The following is a 16,385-nucleotide window of genomic DNA, read 5'->3' as shown; positions in this document are numbered from 1 at the left end:
AGGATGTTAGAAAATTACCATGGAAAAGGATATACAATCTTAGTTTGAGTACTGGAGGAAATGGGGCATATAATCCAACCCCCTCAATGTTCAACTTGAGGAAACATTGTTAAAAGATTAAAAGACTTGCCCAAGGTCATAGATTGCTGTAAATGTCAGCAAAGGAATTTGTACCAAAAACCATTTCTTCTCTTTTGCCAGAATCTTGTTTGCATTGTATTATTAACTTAAGGACTGGGCTTGAGGTACAAGGACTTTTAAAAAATAAACAGTTTTTGAAAACTTTTTATCTGCCCTGTGCCACTACACTGTGTCCCACCATGGACAGGATAAGCAGACAAGTACGAATGGTAGTGTATGTACATAGTTCATTCGAAAAGAAGTGAATATGCACACTCACTGTGGGCGTGTGTGCAGGGAAAGTTCCAAATATAATGGCTGTCATAAATGAAAAAGTGTCTTGGAGTGAGATAGATACAAAAAGTGATAGGTGACAAGCAGGCTAGTTATAGCTAAGAAAGAAAAAATTTTGGAAGATTGAGTTATAAGAGAAAGAACGTTGAGATGAGTGACAAAAGCTTTAAGGAAGTTTTAAAGATCTTGATGGCCATGTTTTATGGGGACCTAGTAGAGCATTTTAAAAAGCTTAGTGATAGAGTTAAATTGTCCTAGTGGGTAGATAACCTTTAGTACTGTTTGTGCTAGCTGGACAGAGGAGGATGTGTATGTAGCAGTCACTGAGAGACCTGGTATACTGGCTGAGACAGTGATCAGGAAAGCGGAAAAGAAGTGATTTGAAAAAAAAAAAAAAAAAAAAGAAGTGATTTGAAAGGTAAAAAGCGATTGTTATATATCCTCTTGCATATCTATCTGAAAGGACATTTTTAGCTTTTTGTGAGGCTTCTTTTATAAAGTTGACTATCTTGAGTGATGTCAGGGCTGGCAATAGAACCAGAGCTGCTTATCTTTTGTGTCATTTCTCTGTTCCTTGGTGCAACCTAATGTAAAATCTCTATAAAGTTTTGTAATAAAAGATTATCTTATTGTTTTTATCCTTTTGCATTAATGGTTCTCAGAGTTTTTCCTCTAAACAGCAACATCAGCAGCACTTGGGAACTTGTTTGAAATGTTAATTCCTGGGTGCCACCTGAAACCTACCGAATGGGAATTTCTGGCAGTGGGACCTAGCCTTTTGTGTTTCAGTGAACCGTCCATGTGATTCTGATAGATGCTTTAAATACTTTGAGAACTGGTGATCTATAGAAATAGCATTCCTTATATGCCCTAAATTACTCTTCCATTTTTGCCATGTCTGGTTCCAGTCGCAGTTGGGACCAAGTGCCCCATGAGCTGGTGCATATTTTGGGATCAATAACTCCTTATCACAGGCACTGATGGCAAAATTATCAGGATGTGTAAAAGAGCTGCAACACTGAAGGACCTACAGGAGTTTCATTCATACCATTTCTTAGACCTGAAGTAGAACGGAGAGTGATGTAAAAGGTGGCTCCAATTAAGAGCGTTTGCTTAACTTAAATGAGAGTCCTTTGGGGACTGTACTCTGTGGAGTTGGGGCCATTGAGGTTTTTCTTCCCTCATTTCTTTCTTTCCTGGCTTTAGCTGCATCCTACACAGATAGCTCTGATGATGAGGTTTCCCCCCGAGAAAAGCAGCAAACCAACTCCAAGGGCAGCAGCAATTTCTGTGTGAAGAACATCAAGCAGGCAGAATTTGGACGCCGGGAGATTGAGATTGCAGAGCAAGGTAAAGAAAGGGAGTGAGTCGGGAACCAGAAGCAACGCACTTGCTGGTCATCAGGATGCACAAACAATTTAAGACTTGAAAGCTAACGAAAGTCTCCTGGGAAACTCCAATATCCTGAACTTTTAAATAAACAGCTCTCTCTGTATGGAGCTCGAGCCTCAGGATTCTTGTTCTTGTTCTCTCTGCTGCTTCCTGTTCTCAGTGTGTGGTAATTACACAGAGTAGCTTCTCTTTTCCTCCCCCATGACACCATATTCAGAGATCTGCTTGCAGAGTCAGCAAATCCTGGATCAGTACATAGTGGTTAGTTCTGCGGGATCCTACCATCGCTGCCAATCTCAGAGACCCAGATTTCCCAGAAGTAGCAAATGTTGGGAGGGTTTTCAGCTAAGGATGTGGTGACCTAGGGTCTCTTTTGGTCTTTGATCCTAAGCACCCTCTGCTGGATCAAGAGTAAAAATAATTTGACAATCAGTTAAATCTTGGTTTCTCTACCCAGCCCCACTCAAAATAATGTCTCTTTACTTTTTTATCACACTGGAGACATGTTCTATACTGGGTGGGAGTACAGAACTCAAAAAAACCGACGGATAGGATTAGACTGCATAGGTGAATAGAAGCAAGTGGCTTCTGCTGATGCAAGGTCTTTCTTCCAGATATGATGATTTTACTCTGTATAATCCATTACCCAGTGACATAACTACTCCTTCTTCTCCCAAATGAAGGATGACACTCACCTTCCACTTCTGAGAATTTGACTACATATAAACCCTCTATGGGCTTCCCTGGTGGCTCAGATGGTAAAGAATCTGCCTGTAATGCAGGATACCTGGGTTTGATCCCTGGGTTGGGAAGATCCCCCTGGAGAAGGGAATGGCTATCCACTCCAGTATTCTTGCCTGGGAAATCCCATGGACAGAAGAGTATGACGGGCTGCAGTCCATGGGGTCACAAAGAGTCAGACACAACTGAGTGACTAACACTTTCACTTTTCACTTTCAAGCCCTCTACATATAAGTCTGAAATAGTAGAGGAAGAGAGAAATTCCAGGTAGTTGGATGACAGCTCCCTGCTCATGTTCTACAGTTGAAGCTGCCAGACATCAAATAAATATGCTTAGAGGAAATTCCCTGGTGGTCCAGTGGTTAGTACTCTGTGCTCTCACTGACAAGGGCTCAGGTTCAGTCCCTGATTGGGGAACTAAAGTTCCACAAACTGTGTGGCAAGGCCAAAAAAGAAAAATAGTTTTTCTCCCTTACCGCACCATATCTCAGCCCTAGATGTTGCTGGGGCAGAAATTAATGATCTCACTAGTGCAGACCTAGCTCAAATCCTCTGTTCTTTCACAGACATGTCTGCTCTGATTTCACTCAGGAAACGTGCTCAGGGGGAGAAGCCCTTGGCTGGTGCTAAAATAGTGGGCTGTACACACATCACAGCCCAGACAGCGGTGAGTTTGTTGGGAGAAAATGATGGACTTCTGGTGGTGGGTTGAGGAGGGGCGTGGTGATTTTTTTTTACTTGCTTTTCCTTCCCTATCTAACTTCCAAATGCTAACTATTAACTGGACCTTCCAGTTACATTATAACGAGGTTTTCTACTTTGATTGTATAACTTACTTTTAACAAACCTGCCTTAGGGAGATCTAGATTTGCAAAATATGATAGCTATAAATATGTTACTAAGATTACCTGTTTTGGGTCAAGGTAGATTCTGGTGCATTAAGTAGTGGATTACACCCTGTTGTTATTTGCCAGTGTTGCGCCTGTTGCCACTGAGTTCCTAGGTATTGTTCTGTTAGTCAGCACTCCTGCCTGGCCGCCTTCCTCACCCTCTCTTTATACATCTGCACAGGTGTTGATTGAGACACTCTGCGCCCTGGGGGCTCAGTGCCGTTGGTCTGCCTGCAACATCTACTCCACTCAGAATGAGGTGGCTGCAGCGCTGGCTGAGGCTGGTAAGTTCAGCTTTTGTCCACTGTTTACCTCAAAGTAAATATCCAAACATCATTTTTACATACCAGAATTATCTTTACTGTCATGTATGTCTCGGAGCTATAAAATGTAGAGGGTAATAAAAAATGTCAAAAGGAAGGAAATGGACAGTGAAGATCCAGATCCATAGTGGAACATTATATAGTCATTTAAAATGATCTTTGTACACATTCACTTTTTTAAAAAGTGGTCTTTGTAAAGAATCTAATATGTGGAGAAATGCCTAATTCTAATGTTAAATGAATAAGAACTTTAAACTATGTGAGCTATATGAGTATGAGCTCAGCTGGTCTCCTTTCACAAAAGTTTCATCACTTTTGAGAGGACACAAGAAGTACCTTGTGTTCATTAGATCTGATAGTTCATTAGATAATTTGGTGTTCAGTATTGCACTGAAAATATATGAACTAGTTATGAGTTAGTTAAACATAAAACAATTTTTATTGTTAAAATGTTCAAAGGAAAATCACTCTGAAGTTTTTTTAAGGGTCTTCCACTTTCCTTTGATCCTCAGAAAGCAACTGTATCTCACTTTTGTTTTTCTTCTTTACTCTTTTCAGATGTTTATTGCAGAAAATTTTAGAGGTTCCCAAAGAAACCTAAAATCCTACTACACAGAGATAATATATTATCTCCTTTTTTTATTATCATATATTATCATGATATATGATAAATATATTATCATATTTCTCATTTTTTCTGTTCACTTTTTACAGAGATGAAATAAGTCTCAGTATGTATCCAATTTTATAACCTAAATATAACATTTTCAGAAGTAGTTTCCATGTCTTTCAAAAATTTGACCATATCATTTATAACAGTCATGTGACCATGTGATTTTTACTTCACTATTTTCCTAATGTTGAACATTTAGGTTGTTTCAAGATATTTGCTAACATAAGCAATGTAATGAACAACTTCATTTGGATTCCTGCTTCATTTTATCTCCTTAGAAGAAAGTTGCATATAAAAAATGACCAAAGAGGGGCTTGCCTGATGGCTCAGTGGTAAAGAATCCACCTGCCAATACAGGAGACATGGGCTTGGTCCCTGATCCAGGAAGATCCCACATGCCACGGAGCAGCTAAGCCCGTGCGCCTCAACGTTGAGCCTGTGCTCTAGAGCCCAGGAGCCGCAACTACTGAGCCCATGTGCTCAAGTACTGAAGCCTGTGTGCTCTAGAACCCATACTCCAAAACGAGAGAAACCACCACAATGAGAAGCCCACACGCCTGCAAGTAGAGTAGTCCCTGCTCGCCACAGCTGGAGAAAAGCCCATGCAGCAACGGAGACCCAGCACGGCCAAAAATAAATAAATCATTCAAAAGAAAAATTTGACCAAAGAGAATAACATGTTAAGGTTCTAAAATACTTTTAAAAATAAAAATCCCTTAAATTCTTGCCTGATTTCTGGACTAAAGATGCTCCCTTAACTTTCTGCCCTTCGTAAGTTGTTTCCTTTCCAGAATAATTTCCGTAGCCTTTTTCTCTTCAGGTCTCAGAGATGTTGGGATAGGACAGTCCCCAAAGGAGGAATCAGCTGATATGTTTTCATCTCTACAGGAGTTGCAGTGTTTGCTTGGAAGGGCGAGTCAGAAGATGACTTCTGGTGGTGTATTGACCGCTGTGTGAACATGGATGGGTGGCAAGCCAATATGGTAATAATGCATATTCATCCTATACTCTTGACAATGGATTTCTTTCCTTTTTTCCCTCAAAGCATGGTTCCCTAAATATGTTTTGGATGTTTGGTCTTACACACTTACTTTGTTGCCAAAGTGGTTAGCTTGATACCTTTTCAAAATGGGTCTCAGTACTGAATGGAAAGGCGGGGGAAGGGTAAGACCAACTGAACACATGTGGCTCAAACACAGCAGAATGATAGAGAAGAACATGATATGGTATCTCTGTGGAGTAGAATTATGGTTTCTTTCCTCCCTGCCCCAGCTCTCCTTTTGTGTTCCAAGGGGCTGTATTTCAGGGCTCTAGACTGAAAATGAGTCTGTGATTAGCCTACTGCTACTCTTCATTATAGCCTAGAACAAACTTAGGAATCCTTTTAACCATTTTACACCAACAAATTTGACTGTGTTTCCACTATCTAAACCTGCTCTAAGGAGCTCTGAGAAGTGCTCTTCCAAAACATATAGGGCTCTCTTACTAGTGCAGAAAGTGGGTTCAAAGTTCCCCCCAGCTCTAGCAGCCTGAATGCCCATAGAAGTCTTCTGGCTGTTCTATAGATCCTGGATGATGGGGGAGACTTAACCCACTGGGTTTATAAGAAGTATCCAAACGTGTTTAAGAAGATCCGAGGCATTGTGGAAGAGAGCGTGACTGGTGTTCACAGGTAACAGATTCTGGAGTAGCTGCCCCTTGTGTCCTTGCCTCAGCAGATTCTTCTGGTCTCTTTTAGGCTTTAGGGCTGTGTTTCAGACTTGTAACTTAAATGGGAGTATTTTCATTAGATAACACTTTTGAGTTTTTACCTTTAAAAAATCAGGGAGACCCTAAAAGAAATTATTTCAGATTCTAGTTCAGACGTTTTCTCACCTGTTTATTCACTGTGATTCCCAATCAGTGCTAGGAGGTAGGGAGCGAGTATATCTTGAAAAACTGTATTCAATTTTAGATTATACTTTTATATTTGAAATTTAAAAATCTATTGTAAAACTACATGTTATACATATTATAAAAAATAAACCTGGGCAAAATATGATTTGCTTGTTGTAATACCTAAAAAATACCTGAGAGAGTATTTCTCATTTGGGGGTACCTTGCATATGCTTAAACACACACACGCACGGAACCACATCAGAATCATTGATAATCTTTATCAGAAGTAGGCGTGGGTTTGTTTGTTTTTTTAAAGATTGAGAAAATGCTTGGTCTAAGGAACTATATCCCCTTTTATGGAAGAGAAGTAAATTTCTTAAATTGAAAGATTGGTTTTATTCCTTCCAAAAAAAGTAGTGGGGGTTGGGGAAGAGAAAATGAAAAGACATGAGGAGGGATAACAAGGAAATACCTTGTTTACTGATATTCTTGGGCAAAAAATAAGACTGGGGAGGGCAGCACAGAGCTTGAAGAGAATTAGGCAGACTTTGCCAGTTACTGTGTTTTACCAGCTAACTTTGTTTTTGTTTTTGTGGCTTTCTTCTCCCTTTAGGCTGTATCAGCTCTCCAAAGCTGGGAAGCTCTGTGTTCCAGCCATGAACGTCAATGATTCTGTTACCAAACAGAAGTTTGATAACTTATACTGCTGCCGAGAATCCATTTTGGATGGGTAGGTTGAAATGTATAATTATTCATATTTGTAGGAGATAAATTTGGGTTGGGTTGTAATGTTAGTCTGATATCATTCCAGTTTTGCCCCCTGGTCTTCCAGTGGCTTTAAAAGTTTGTTAGAGGGGTTCTATCTCATATGAGCCCAACCAGCTTCTAGTTGAAGTTTTCATGGGGAGCTGCGCCACACTTACTTTCAGAGGGACTGTGTTTCAGCTGATAATGTTTGAGTTGAGCCCTTGTCTGTTTCCACAGCCTGAAGAGGACCACAGATGTAATGTTTGGTGGGAAACAAGTGGTAGTGTGTGGCTATGGTGAGGTAAGTAGCTGGGCCTCAGTGTCTGCCTTTTCACGGGCTTGTTACAAATGTTGAGTGAAGGAGATTTGTGTTGTCAGTGTAGAGTACTGATAAAGAGTTTAGAATATGCTTTTAGATAAAGTATCTCAAAATTGTAGCAAAAGTCCTTTATTCACACAAATACAGACATATGGAATGAATTGAGTTTTCAGATTGCACCACTTTGTCTTATGATATGGAATGTTGGCATCATTTCCCCCCAGTTATAACAGTAACCTTTTATGAGACTTAACTCGAGTTAAATATGTAGCATTTTGGCTCCACAGGTGGCCAGTGAAGGGTAGAATCTGAAGTGACCTATAGTTGATTATCTCTAAACTAGAACAGATGATGAGGTTATATTTATTGTCATAAGCAATGATCCACAGAAGTTCCTGAGCTGCTAGACTGTCTTGAGTTAGATACTTCTCAAGTGACAGTTAATCAAGTTTTCCTAGAATAAGAATCTGAAGGTAACCTTCAGACCAGGCTGCTCTTCCTTGGTCTCGTTTCCCTGATGGTGATACTTTTATTTCCTTTATCTCTTTTACTGTCCCAGTCTCTAGCCTTTGCTATGAAATGTCTGGTAAAATCACTTCTCTGATCACAATATAATTAGGATCAGTTTCTCCTCTGCTTGGATTGAAGCGTCTTTGCCAGGATTTGCTAGATGATTGATGGGTTCGAGGAGGTTAATTCCCATCTCCCAGAGAGCCTGCCTGCCCAAATGTGTGTGTGTGCTCTGCTCAGTTACTCAGTCGTGTCCAGCCCTTTGGACTGTAGCCCACCAGGCTCCTGTGTCCCTGGGATATTCAGGCAGGAGTACAGGCGTGGATAGCCATCCTCTTCTCCAGCAAGAGGACTGAAATGCGTTGCCATTTCCTACTCCAGGGGAATCTCACAAACCAGGGATCGAACCTGCGCCTCCTGCATTGCAGGTGGATCCTTTACCGCTGAGCCATCAGGGAAACCCATCCTAAATACCCACGCCTTAGTGGACCTGACTCTGTTTTACATCTGCAGGTGGGAAAGGGCTGCTGTGCTGCCCTCAAGGCCCTTGGAGCAATTGTCTACATCACGGAAATTGACCCCATCTGTGCGCTGCAGGCCTGGTAAGAACAGAGTGGTCATACCATTAGATTCACTCCAGGTACTTTATATTTCCAAGAGTTTGTGATTGATTGTACTGGGAAAATTCCTCAAAGAAGGAGACAGCTATAATTGCTCTGTTCTCTCCATTGTAATCATAGAGCACTCATAGAGCTTCTTGGTATTTTCCCTTCCTGGATGGAACCTTGGGGAGTTTGAAGGGGCCAGTGTGTATATTTTAGCACAGCTTATCACTTATCATTCCAGTGAGGTAGCCCTACTTCAGAAACAGATTTGCCTCATTTTGTGACCAGCTTCTGTCCCACTTTTGCTCATAGTATTCCTTTCTTTTCTTCCAGCATGGATGGGTTCAGGGTGGTAAAGCTAAATGAAGTCATCCGGCAAGTTGATGTTGTAATAACTTGCACAGGTGAGTGTCAGAGCTTTGTGTTAGTCACTCAGTCATGTCTGACTCTCTGTAACCCCATGACTGTAACCTGCTAGGCTCTTCTGTCCGGGAATTCTCTAGGCAAGAATACTAGAGTGGATAGCCATTCCCTTCTCCAGGGGATCTTCCCGACCCAGGGATGGAACCCAGGTCTCCTGCACTGCAGGGAATTTCTTTACTGTCTCAGCTATCAGGGAAGCCCAGCAGTGCTTTGGTGTACATGAAAGAGTATTAACTGAGGTTAAATCTTGAATGTGATCTAGTTGACTTTTATATAAAGTAAGTAAGACCTGTGTCCTACATAAAAGTCTGAGAACTAGAGTAAGCAGTCAGAACCTTAACATATTTTCTGGAACAAAGAGCCCTTTTTCTTGATGTCTTTATGTACTGCTTGATCTTAAAAGGAAATAACTGAACCTTAAAGAGCTGTTATGCAACACACATGTCTTTCCTCACATGCTCTTTAGTGCCAGGAGTTCTCTTTCCCATGTTTTAACTGAAAGTCAGTACCTTTCCCCCACAGGATCTCTTTCCTCAGCTACTCTGTTTTACTTTTAGGAAATAAGAATGTAGTGACACGGGAGCATTTGGATCGCATGAAAAACAGTTGTATCGTATGCAATATGGGCCACTCAAACACAGAAATTGATGTGGTAAGGTTTCTCTTACCTGTTGCTAGACCTTTTTCCCTTCTTCCATTATAGCCAGTCAGCTTCGCTCTCTTCCTTTCAGACCAGCCTCCGCACTCCTGAGCTGACGTGGGAGCGAGTACGTTCTCAGGTGGATCATGTCATCTGGCCGGACGGCAAACGTGTCGTCCTTCTGGCAGAGGTGCACATCCTGAAGGGTTTGGGCCGCGCGGCAGTGGGCTTAGCCCCCGGGGAGGGGTGGCGGGGTAAACACGTTCGGCCAGTTTTTCCCTGAGCTCTATCTTTGGATGGAAGTATATTTCTCAAATATAGTCTGGTCCCCAAAATAGAATCACTCAAAAAGTATCTACTTTTTACTAAACAACACACTACTTCCTGACCACAACTGATTCCTTAGTGTGTCAGACTCAGGTGGACTTACAGAAAATAAGATAAAACCTAGAGTCCTGATTTGTAACTGTACTTCTTCCTCTACCAGCTGAGTCGAGAGGGGTATAAAGTCCTTTCCTGCATTTGTGTGGCTTTCGAGATGGGACAGGGGTCACACAACTCACCCCAGGGCTCTGTTCCCACATTTCAGGGTCGTCTGCTCAACCTGAGCTGCTCCACGGTTCCCACCTTTGTTCTGTCCATCACAGCTACAACACAGGTACGTGACCAAATGTCAGCCTAGCCCGCACTGAGATGACTGGATCTGGGCCTGGATCCGAGTTCCAGTGAGAGCGTGGCCTCCTATGTTCTTAGCAGCCTGTTTTCTTCAAGTTACAAGTTGTAAAGATTTAGGCTTTCTCAAGTATAGAAAATAATCATTAGTTAGAGTCAGTGTTTGTGTTCCTTTGCGTTAACTATTTTCATTAGGAATACAGTGTTCCAGCTTAGTTGTGTTTAGTCTGTTCTTTTATTAGGACCTAAACAAAAGCACCAATAAATCCTCTTATGATGTGTGCTGGTGTTTATTACAGTCGACGTCCTGGGTGCTGCCACTGTGGTAGTTCACTGAGTACTTACCCCAGGACCTTGTTAAACCTAGTTTTATTTTAATGTCCCTAAGAACTGTTTCTGTGTTTTCTGACCCACTTTTCCTGCCTTAGGCTTTGGCACTGATAGAACTCTATAATGCGCCTGAGGGACGATACAAACAAGATGTATACTTGCTCCCTAAGAAAATGGGTGAGTGAAGACAGTAGAAACCTGTGTTGGTCCCTAGACTGTTGCGTGGTTTGGTAAAATGAGTATCATGAAAAGCATTGGATTTAGAGTCAGGATTATAATCCCTCTTCTGGCACTTAATGGTTTTCGGACCTCAGGACAAGTTCTAATCTCCATGAACCTCAGTTTCTTTATCAGTAAGTTGAGAATACATCCATTGCAAAATTGTAGCAAGAAATACAGCTAATGAGTAAAGGTGCTTTAGCACAGTGGTTTAGGGTAGACGCTCTTATCCCAAGTAGTTTATGAAGTTTAGTAAACTTAACTACCACTGATTACAGCCAGGGACCAAAATGGAAGAAACAGAAACCAAGTCTAGGTTTTATTGTCCATCCTGTATGAGACATACAAACAGTCTCCTGTCATTGCAGCAGTCAGCAGTGCTGTATTCACATGACATAATACATCTAACACATTAGATCCTTACCTTTCCAGATAGGATGCCAATCTCCCCTCTCATTCGTCAGCCCAAACCCCTGTCCTCTTAAAGCTGAAAACCACCTTGGTTTTGTCCCCTCCAGCAGCTTACCTCAGATTGCTTTTTGGTTTTTAATTCATATTCATAAAGGTAAAAGCCCAGGAAGCTTATCTATGGAAAACTAATATAGTTGTGCCAGCTGCCTTAGAAATCCATAATCCAAAGATTTGAGGCCGTAATGGATCTTACTCTAAGTAAGTGTTGATGACTTAACTCTTTTGAGCTTACTAGGATCCACCTTGATTCAGAATTTGACTATAATTCAGCTAAGGAATTTGTTGCAGGAAGGTGAGGGTAGTACGTGGTATGTTGGCCATTGAGGTAAACCCAAAAGCTTTACCAGAGAAGAATGGAGGGTGCAAGTTGCCGTATTTTGTCACCCTGGCAAATGGCTTTCCTAATACGTTCTGGTTGTACTGAAAGATACCTTAAAGACAACCTTGAGTGGTTTTTTAATTAGGCAGATATTCCAAGTTAGATTCTTTCAGGGTTATTCCAAGCTTGTCCTCTCTCTCAGAAAGCTTCAGATGAAATAATGGGAGGTTATACCCTGAGAGGCATAATTTAAATGGAGTCTGCTCCCTGCTGCTTTGTTCTTCTTAGATGAGTACGTTGCCAGCTTGCACCTGCCATCATTTGATGCCCACCTGACAGAGCTGACAGATGACCAAGCAAAATATCTGGGACTCAACAAAAATGGGCCATTCAAACCCAATTATTACAGGTAATTTGGGGGAAAGTAAATGAAAAGATATTCTCCCTGATATAATGCCAAGCAGACTTTTCTAAATAGTATTATAGCTGATTTTAAAATGTACAAGAACTCTGCCCCCACACTAAAAAGCAAACAGAGAAATTATTTATCTAGTAGTAGATGTAAAGAAGTCAGTAAAAAGAAGATATAAAAAAAAATTCTAAAATTTTGGAGCTTGAACCTCCCCCACAGAGATTCTGATAGATTTAGTCTAGAATGGGGCCCAGGCTTATTTTGTAAAATGTCTTCAGATTATTTTAACATATTGTCACATTGAAAATCACTGACTTATTAGGGAGTAGGAGAGAAAGCTAGAGATGGCATTGTTGGAAATCCTGGGGAATGACTGCAGGAATCCCTGGCCTGATTTTTGATTCTTCTCTTGGAACTCTCATGTGGAAGACACAAGTGCTAACCAGTCACTCTTTCTTTACAGATACTAATGGACCATATTACCAAGGACCAGAACACATGAACCACACAATTCTAAAAGAAATATTTTTTAAGATAACTTTTATTTTCTTCCTAATCCTTTCCTTTTGATTTTTTTTTCCTATAATTTCTTTCTTGTTTTTTTCATCTCATTATCCAAGTTCTACAGACCACACAGGAACTTGCTTCATGGCTCTTTAGATGAAACTGAGATTAAAGGTTTCTCACCCTAGTCACTAAAGAAGGATTTTACTCTCCCAGCCCAGAAAGGTGGTCCTTTCTTTTCCATTTCTGGGGACTTAATAGTCTTAATTGGGTACCTTATTAACAGGAGATGCTAAGGTACCGTCTGTGTGGAACAATCTGCAATGTCTAAATTGCCTTAAAAGAGCCCATTTCTCAGCTGCTGGAATCAGTACTCTTTCACTTCTTCAGAGGAGCAGGGATGGCACCTACCAGGCAGGTAGGTTAGACGTAGGTGGTGCATGTTAATTTCCCCTAGATGTTCCAAGCCCTGTTTCCTGTGTAAAGGTGGTATGTTTGGTTCGGAGACGTATACTAGTGAGCGTTGCTTGTTAAGACCCAGTAGGCCCACTTGGATTTAGTACAGCCCTTCCTCCACTCCCACCAGACCCTCTCATTTTCCAGATTTTCAACCAGACTATTCTGTTAAGTTGAATTTTGTCCCCTAGCATTTATTTCTGTTTTTGTTTTAGGGTTTTTTTTTTTAAGTAAGAAAAATGTTTAGTCTTAATATTGAGGAGCTGCTTGAGTGATTAGTTGTTATCAATTTATCTTTTGAACCTTTGGAGCTAAAAGTACAGAGTTGAGTCTAGAGAAATGCTGATTTCAAACTCTGATAATCCCAGTTTCTAGCCCATAGTTCATAGCATCAATGAACTGGGGCCATAATAGCGGATTTTATCAGCTCTGCCCATCAGCTTGTGCTGGAAGCAAATTTCTTGAGTCATTAGTTAGTATATAGCACTGAACTCTCTTTAAGAGCAAATTTCTGATCAGCTGTGCTTCTGCAGTTTAAAATATTTAAAGGGAGGTAGGTGTGGATGGGAGGAGGAAGGCTAAATTGGGCCAGGGCGAGGGAAATTAGCTCTGTTTAACTTGTCTGGGACATTAGGCCCCATATAACTTTAGTTTTACAGAAGCAGTACCACTTTTGATTTACACGTGACACAGAAGATGTGTGAACTGAGACCTCAAAGGGCAGTTTGTGCATAGAGTAATCAGTATGTCCTGGCTCACGCTCTCTAAGAATCCCCAGAGAGGCGCTCTCAGAGATCAGCGAGATGATGTATTCCCCTGCCATGAACCCTGCTTACCAGCATTTCTGCATGGTCAGACGAGCTCTATGCTCATGAGCTTTAAGTGCATAATTATCCAGGATTCTAAATCCTCAACTTGTTCTAGCTTGTGATCCTTCAAAGTTGGGTCAGGCATTAGTGCTAGATACTAGAAATTTTCATTTCCCTATTGCCATTGATCAGAGAGACAGGCATTAATTAAAAACAGAAATATAAGAAAGGAAAGCTTCCACCCTGTGACTTCCTATCAGGGGACAGTGATCTTGCCAAAAATTTTTTCCCTTTCCTTTTTCTCCCCACCCTGCCCCTTCCCACTCCTTGCCAGTGCAACCATGCTTTCTTCTCTGTAGATGCTAACAGTTCAAGCCCTTTTCCCAGGGCATTTAACCAGCCAATCAGAACAGCACATCCTTTAGGGGAGATAACCTGGCCAACAGTGGTATCCATCATGTCAGCTCTGCTGGAGGGAAGGGGCTCAGGTCCTGCTGCCCTCTGGCTTGCCCCCTGCTCCCATATCTATTACTGTGTCCATAGGAATACTCGGTAAGGGCTCCGTCTCTGTCAAGCCATGTAACAAAGGACACTGTGGGAAGATGTCTGGCATCAGAGGGAGCATGTGGAGAGCAACTTAGGAGGAACAAGTTTATTTTGTATTGAATGATTTTTAATGAATGCAATATTAATCCTTGCAGATGAGCAATAATCATTAAAGTCAATTAAAATGATAAGACCTCATTGGAATCCTGTGTCATTCTTGGTTGAACAACACCTTCATTTAGAATCTATTTTCCAAGATGAGACAAGTCATGAGTCAGTCAGCAATATCTAAGAGAGATTTTTTAGGACCTAGTATGTAGAGGAACAGGCTAGATGCAGAGTTCCTCAGTAATATCTTAAATTTTGTTTCTGCTCTGTGCCCAGCATTGGGTCTGAACACTTTGACTCTAACTTCGTTCCTTCAACTTGCTGCCTAAAATTCAGGCCTCCTCAGGTACACAGTCCCCTTCATAAGACCCTGTACCTAATTCTTAAAAAATGCCTCCAAAGTTATGTAAGTTTTAGCCCATCCCCACCCCACACCATACCTGTATCCATCTCTGAAGTAGTCTCCATATTTTCTGATTTAACAGTGTATCTGTTAATATTGTTCAAAAGTAATACCTTTTCTATTTTATTAAACTGACCCCAAACAATGTTGATGTTTGCAGTACAGATTGGTAAAATGAGTGTTTTTAGTTCTGCAAGGTTTTATCCATGCACATAAATCCAAATATAAGATAAACTTCACATTGCCTAGAGTGAAACTTTTTAAAAAACTGTTTCCTGAATCTGTTTGATAACTTTATAAAAAGTTTATCTATTATAATGGGAAAATATTTGGAAGTTAAGTATTTGAATATAAAGAATTTAAATGAACTGTTGACTGTGCAGTTTTATAAAATTAATTCTTCAAAGTGTCTTGTATTGCTTTCCATGTGCTAGGAACTGTTTTAGATATTTGGGATACATCAGTGAAAACCAGGATCTCTTCCTTTACCCACAGTTCAACATTAGGTAGGGCTGCCATCCCAAATGGGTTCCCAGCCTGGAATGTGTGGGTGAGAGCTGGGATGTGGCCTAGTTCTGGGAGTCTTCTTACACTTGGGATGGGGAGGACATCCATGCAGGAAATGGATGGCAATGTTGGATTGTGTAGGAAAAGGGAACTCGATTAAACTGAAGAAATACTAAGGATAATGGAAGCCAGCTCTCTGATTTTTAGAGGAGTTGTTATCAGAAAGGGAAAAGACTAGAACAAACTCTAGTGTTGAGTTTGAATAGGAGGTACAGGGTTTTGGTGTGAACTCATGAATTTCAACATAAAGAAACGGGAATGGGTGTATGTACAAACATTCCCTGGCTCTGTCTACTAAGTGAGCCTTGGAGCAGCAGTTCCCCTCTTCCTCCAGTGCAGTGCATGCTCCTAGCATCCAGATTCAAGCACTACATTCTCCACTTAAAGGAGTGAGGACTCTGGAGAAATGGCTGATTCTATGGCTGTGCAGAAGTACATGAAGAGCAGGAAAGCAAGGAAGTACTCAAAAAATGATTGCATGTCAAAAGGACACAGAAACCAATCTTTAAGGGACTTATACTGGGCAAATCTGGAAAAATCTGAGCATCCGAGTAATGGTTTATAAAGCACTGAATAGAAGAGGAAACTATAAGTCTATACTGACATAAATAAATCAGTAGTTTAATAAAGAATGAGATATATAAGTAATTACAGAACACTTCTCCATAAAACACTTCTTAACACATTATTGACCAGAGACATATTAATATACCTTTTGTTACCTGCATATTATTGACCAGAGACAACATCAATACGTTTTTAGAGAGTGATACAATTAACATTACCATGCTAAATTGTTAAGAGATTGAAATTGATCAAGGGTTCATTATACAACTCAATGATTGTCTTTATCATTCACATTTTGCTTCATTAGGTTTTTGTTCCAACCTTGTGTATATTAGTAACACAAAATTATTACTGGAAAATTTTCAAAAGTGATGCATCATGAACTTTTGAGTGAAGAATTTTTCAGTGAATTTTATGCAGATTCTTTCTCTGATTGTCCGAGCTGTT

The 16,385-nt window shown here is 40.7% G+C and overlaps 1 protein-coding gene across 1 annotated transcript in view; it reads left to right on the top strand.

Moving 5' to 3' along the window:
• Positions 1–14,486, top strand: part of AHCYL1 (adenosylhomocysteinase like 1) — a 40,957-nt gene extending 26,471 nt beyond the window's left edge. The window contains exons 3-17 of the mRNA XM_043460390.1: positions 1,621–1,764; positions 3,114–3,214; positions 3,619–3,721; positions 5,322–5,416; positions 5,999–6,105; positions 6,925–7,041; positions 7,296–7,359; positions 8,401–8,489; positions 8,826–8,896; positions 9,473–9,567; positions 9,647–9,745; positions 10,145–10,213; positions 10,656–10,734; positions 11,855–11,975; positions 12,442–14,486. Coding sequence (XP_043316325.1) covers positions 1,621–1,764; positions 3,114–3,214; positions 3,619–3,721; positions 5,322–5,416; positions 5,999–6,105; positions 6,925–7,041; positions 7,296–7,359; positions 8,401–8,489; positions 8,826–8,896; positions 9,473–9,567; positions 9,647–9,745; positions 10,145–10,213; positions 10,656–10,734; positions 11,855–11,975; positions 12,442–12,448 — 1,361 coding nt within the window. The 3' untranslated portion in view covers positions 12,449–14,486. The remainder of the gene's footprint in view (positions 1–1,620; positions 1,765–3,113; positions 3,215–3,618; positions 3,722–5,321; positions 5,417–5,998; positions 6,106–6,924; positions 7,042–7,295; positions 7,360–8,400; positions 8,490–8,825; positions 8,897–9,472; positions 9,568–9,646; positions 9,746–10,144; positions 10,214–10,655; positions 10,735–11,854; positions 11,976–12,441) is intronic.
• The last annotated feature ends 1,899 nt before the right edge of the window (positions 14,487–16,385 follow it).

This window comes from Cervus canadensis, chromosome 2, assembly GCF_019320065.1.
Source record: "Cervus canadensis isolate Bull #8, Minnesota chromosome 2, ASM1932006v1, whole genome shotgun sequence".
Lineage (NCBI taxonomy): Eukaryota > Metazoa > Chordata > Mammalia > Artiodactyla > Cervidae > Cervus > Cervus canadensis.
The sequence above is the reverse complement of the archived record's forward strand: the minus strand, read 5'-3'. Positions and strand labels throughout refer to the sequence as shown.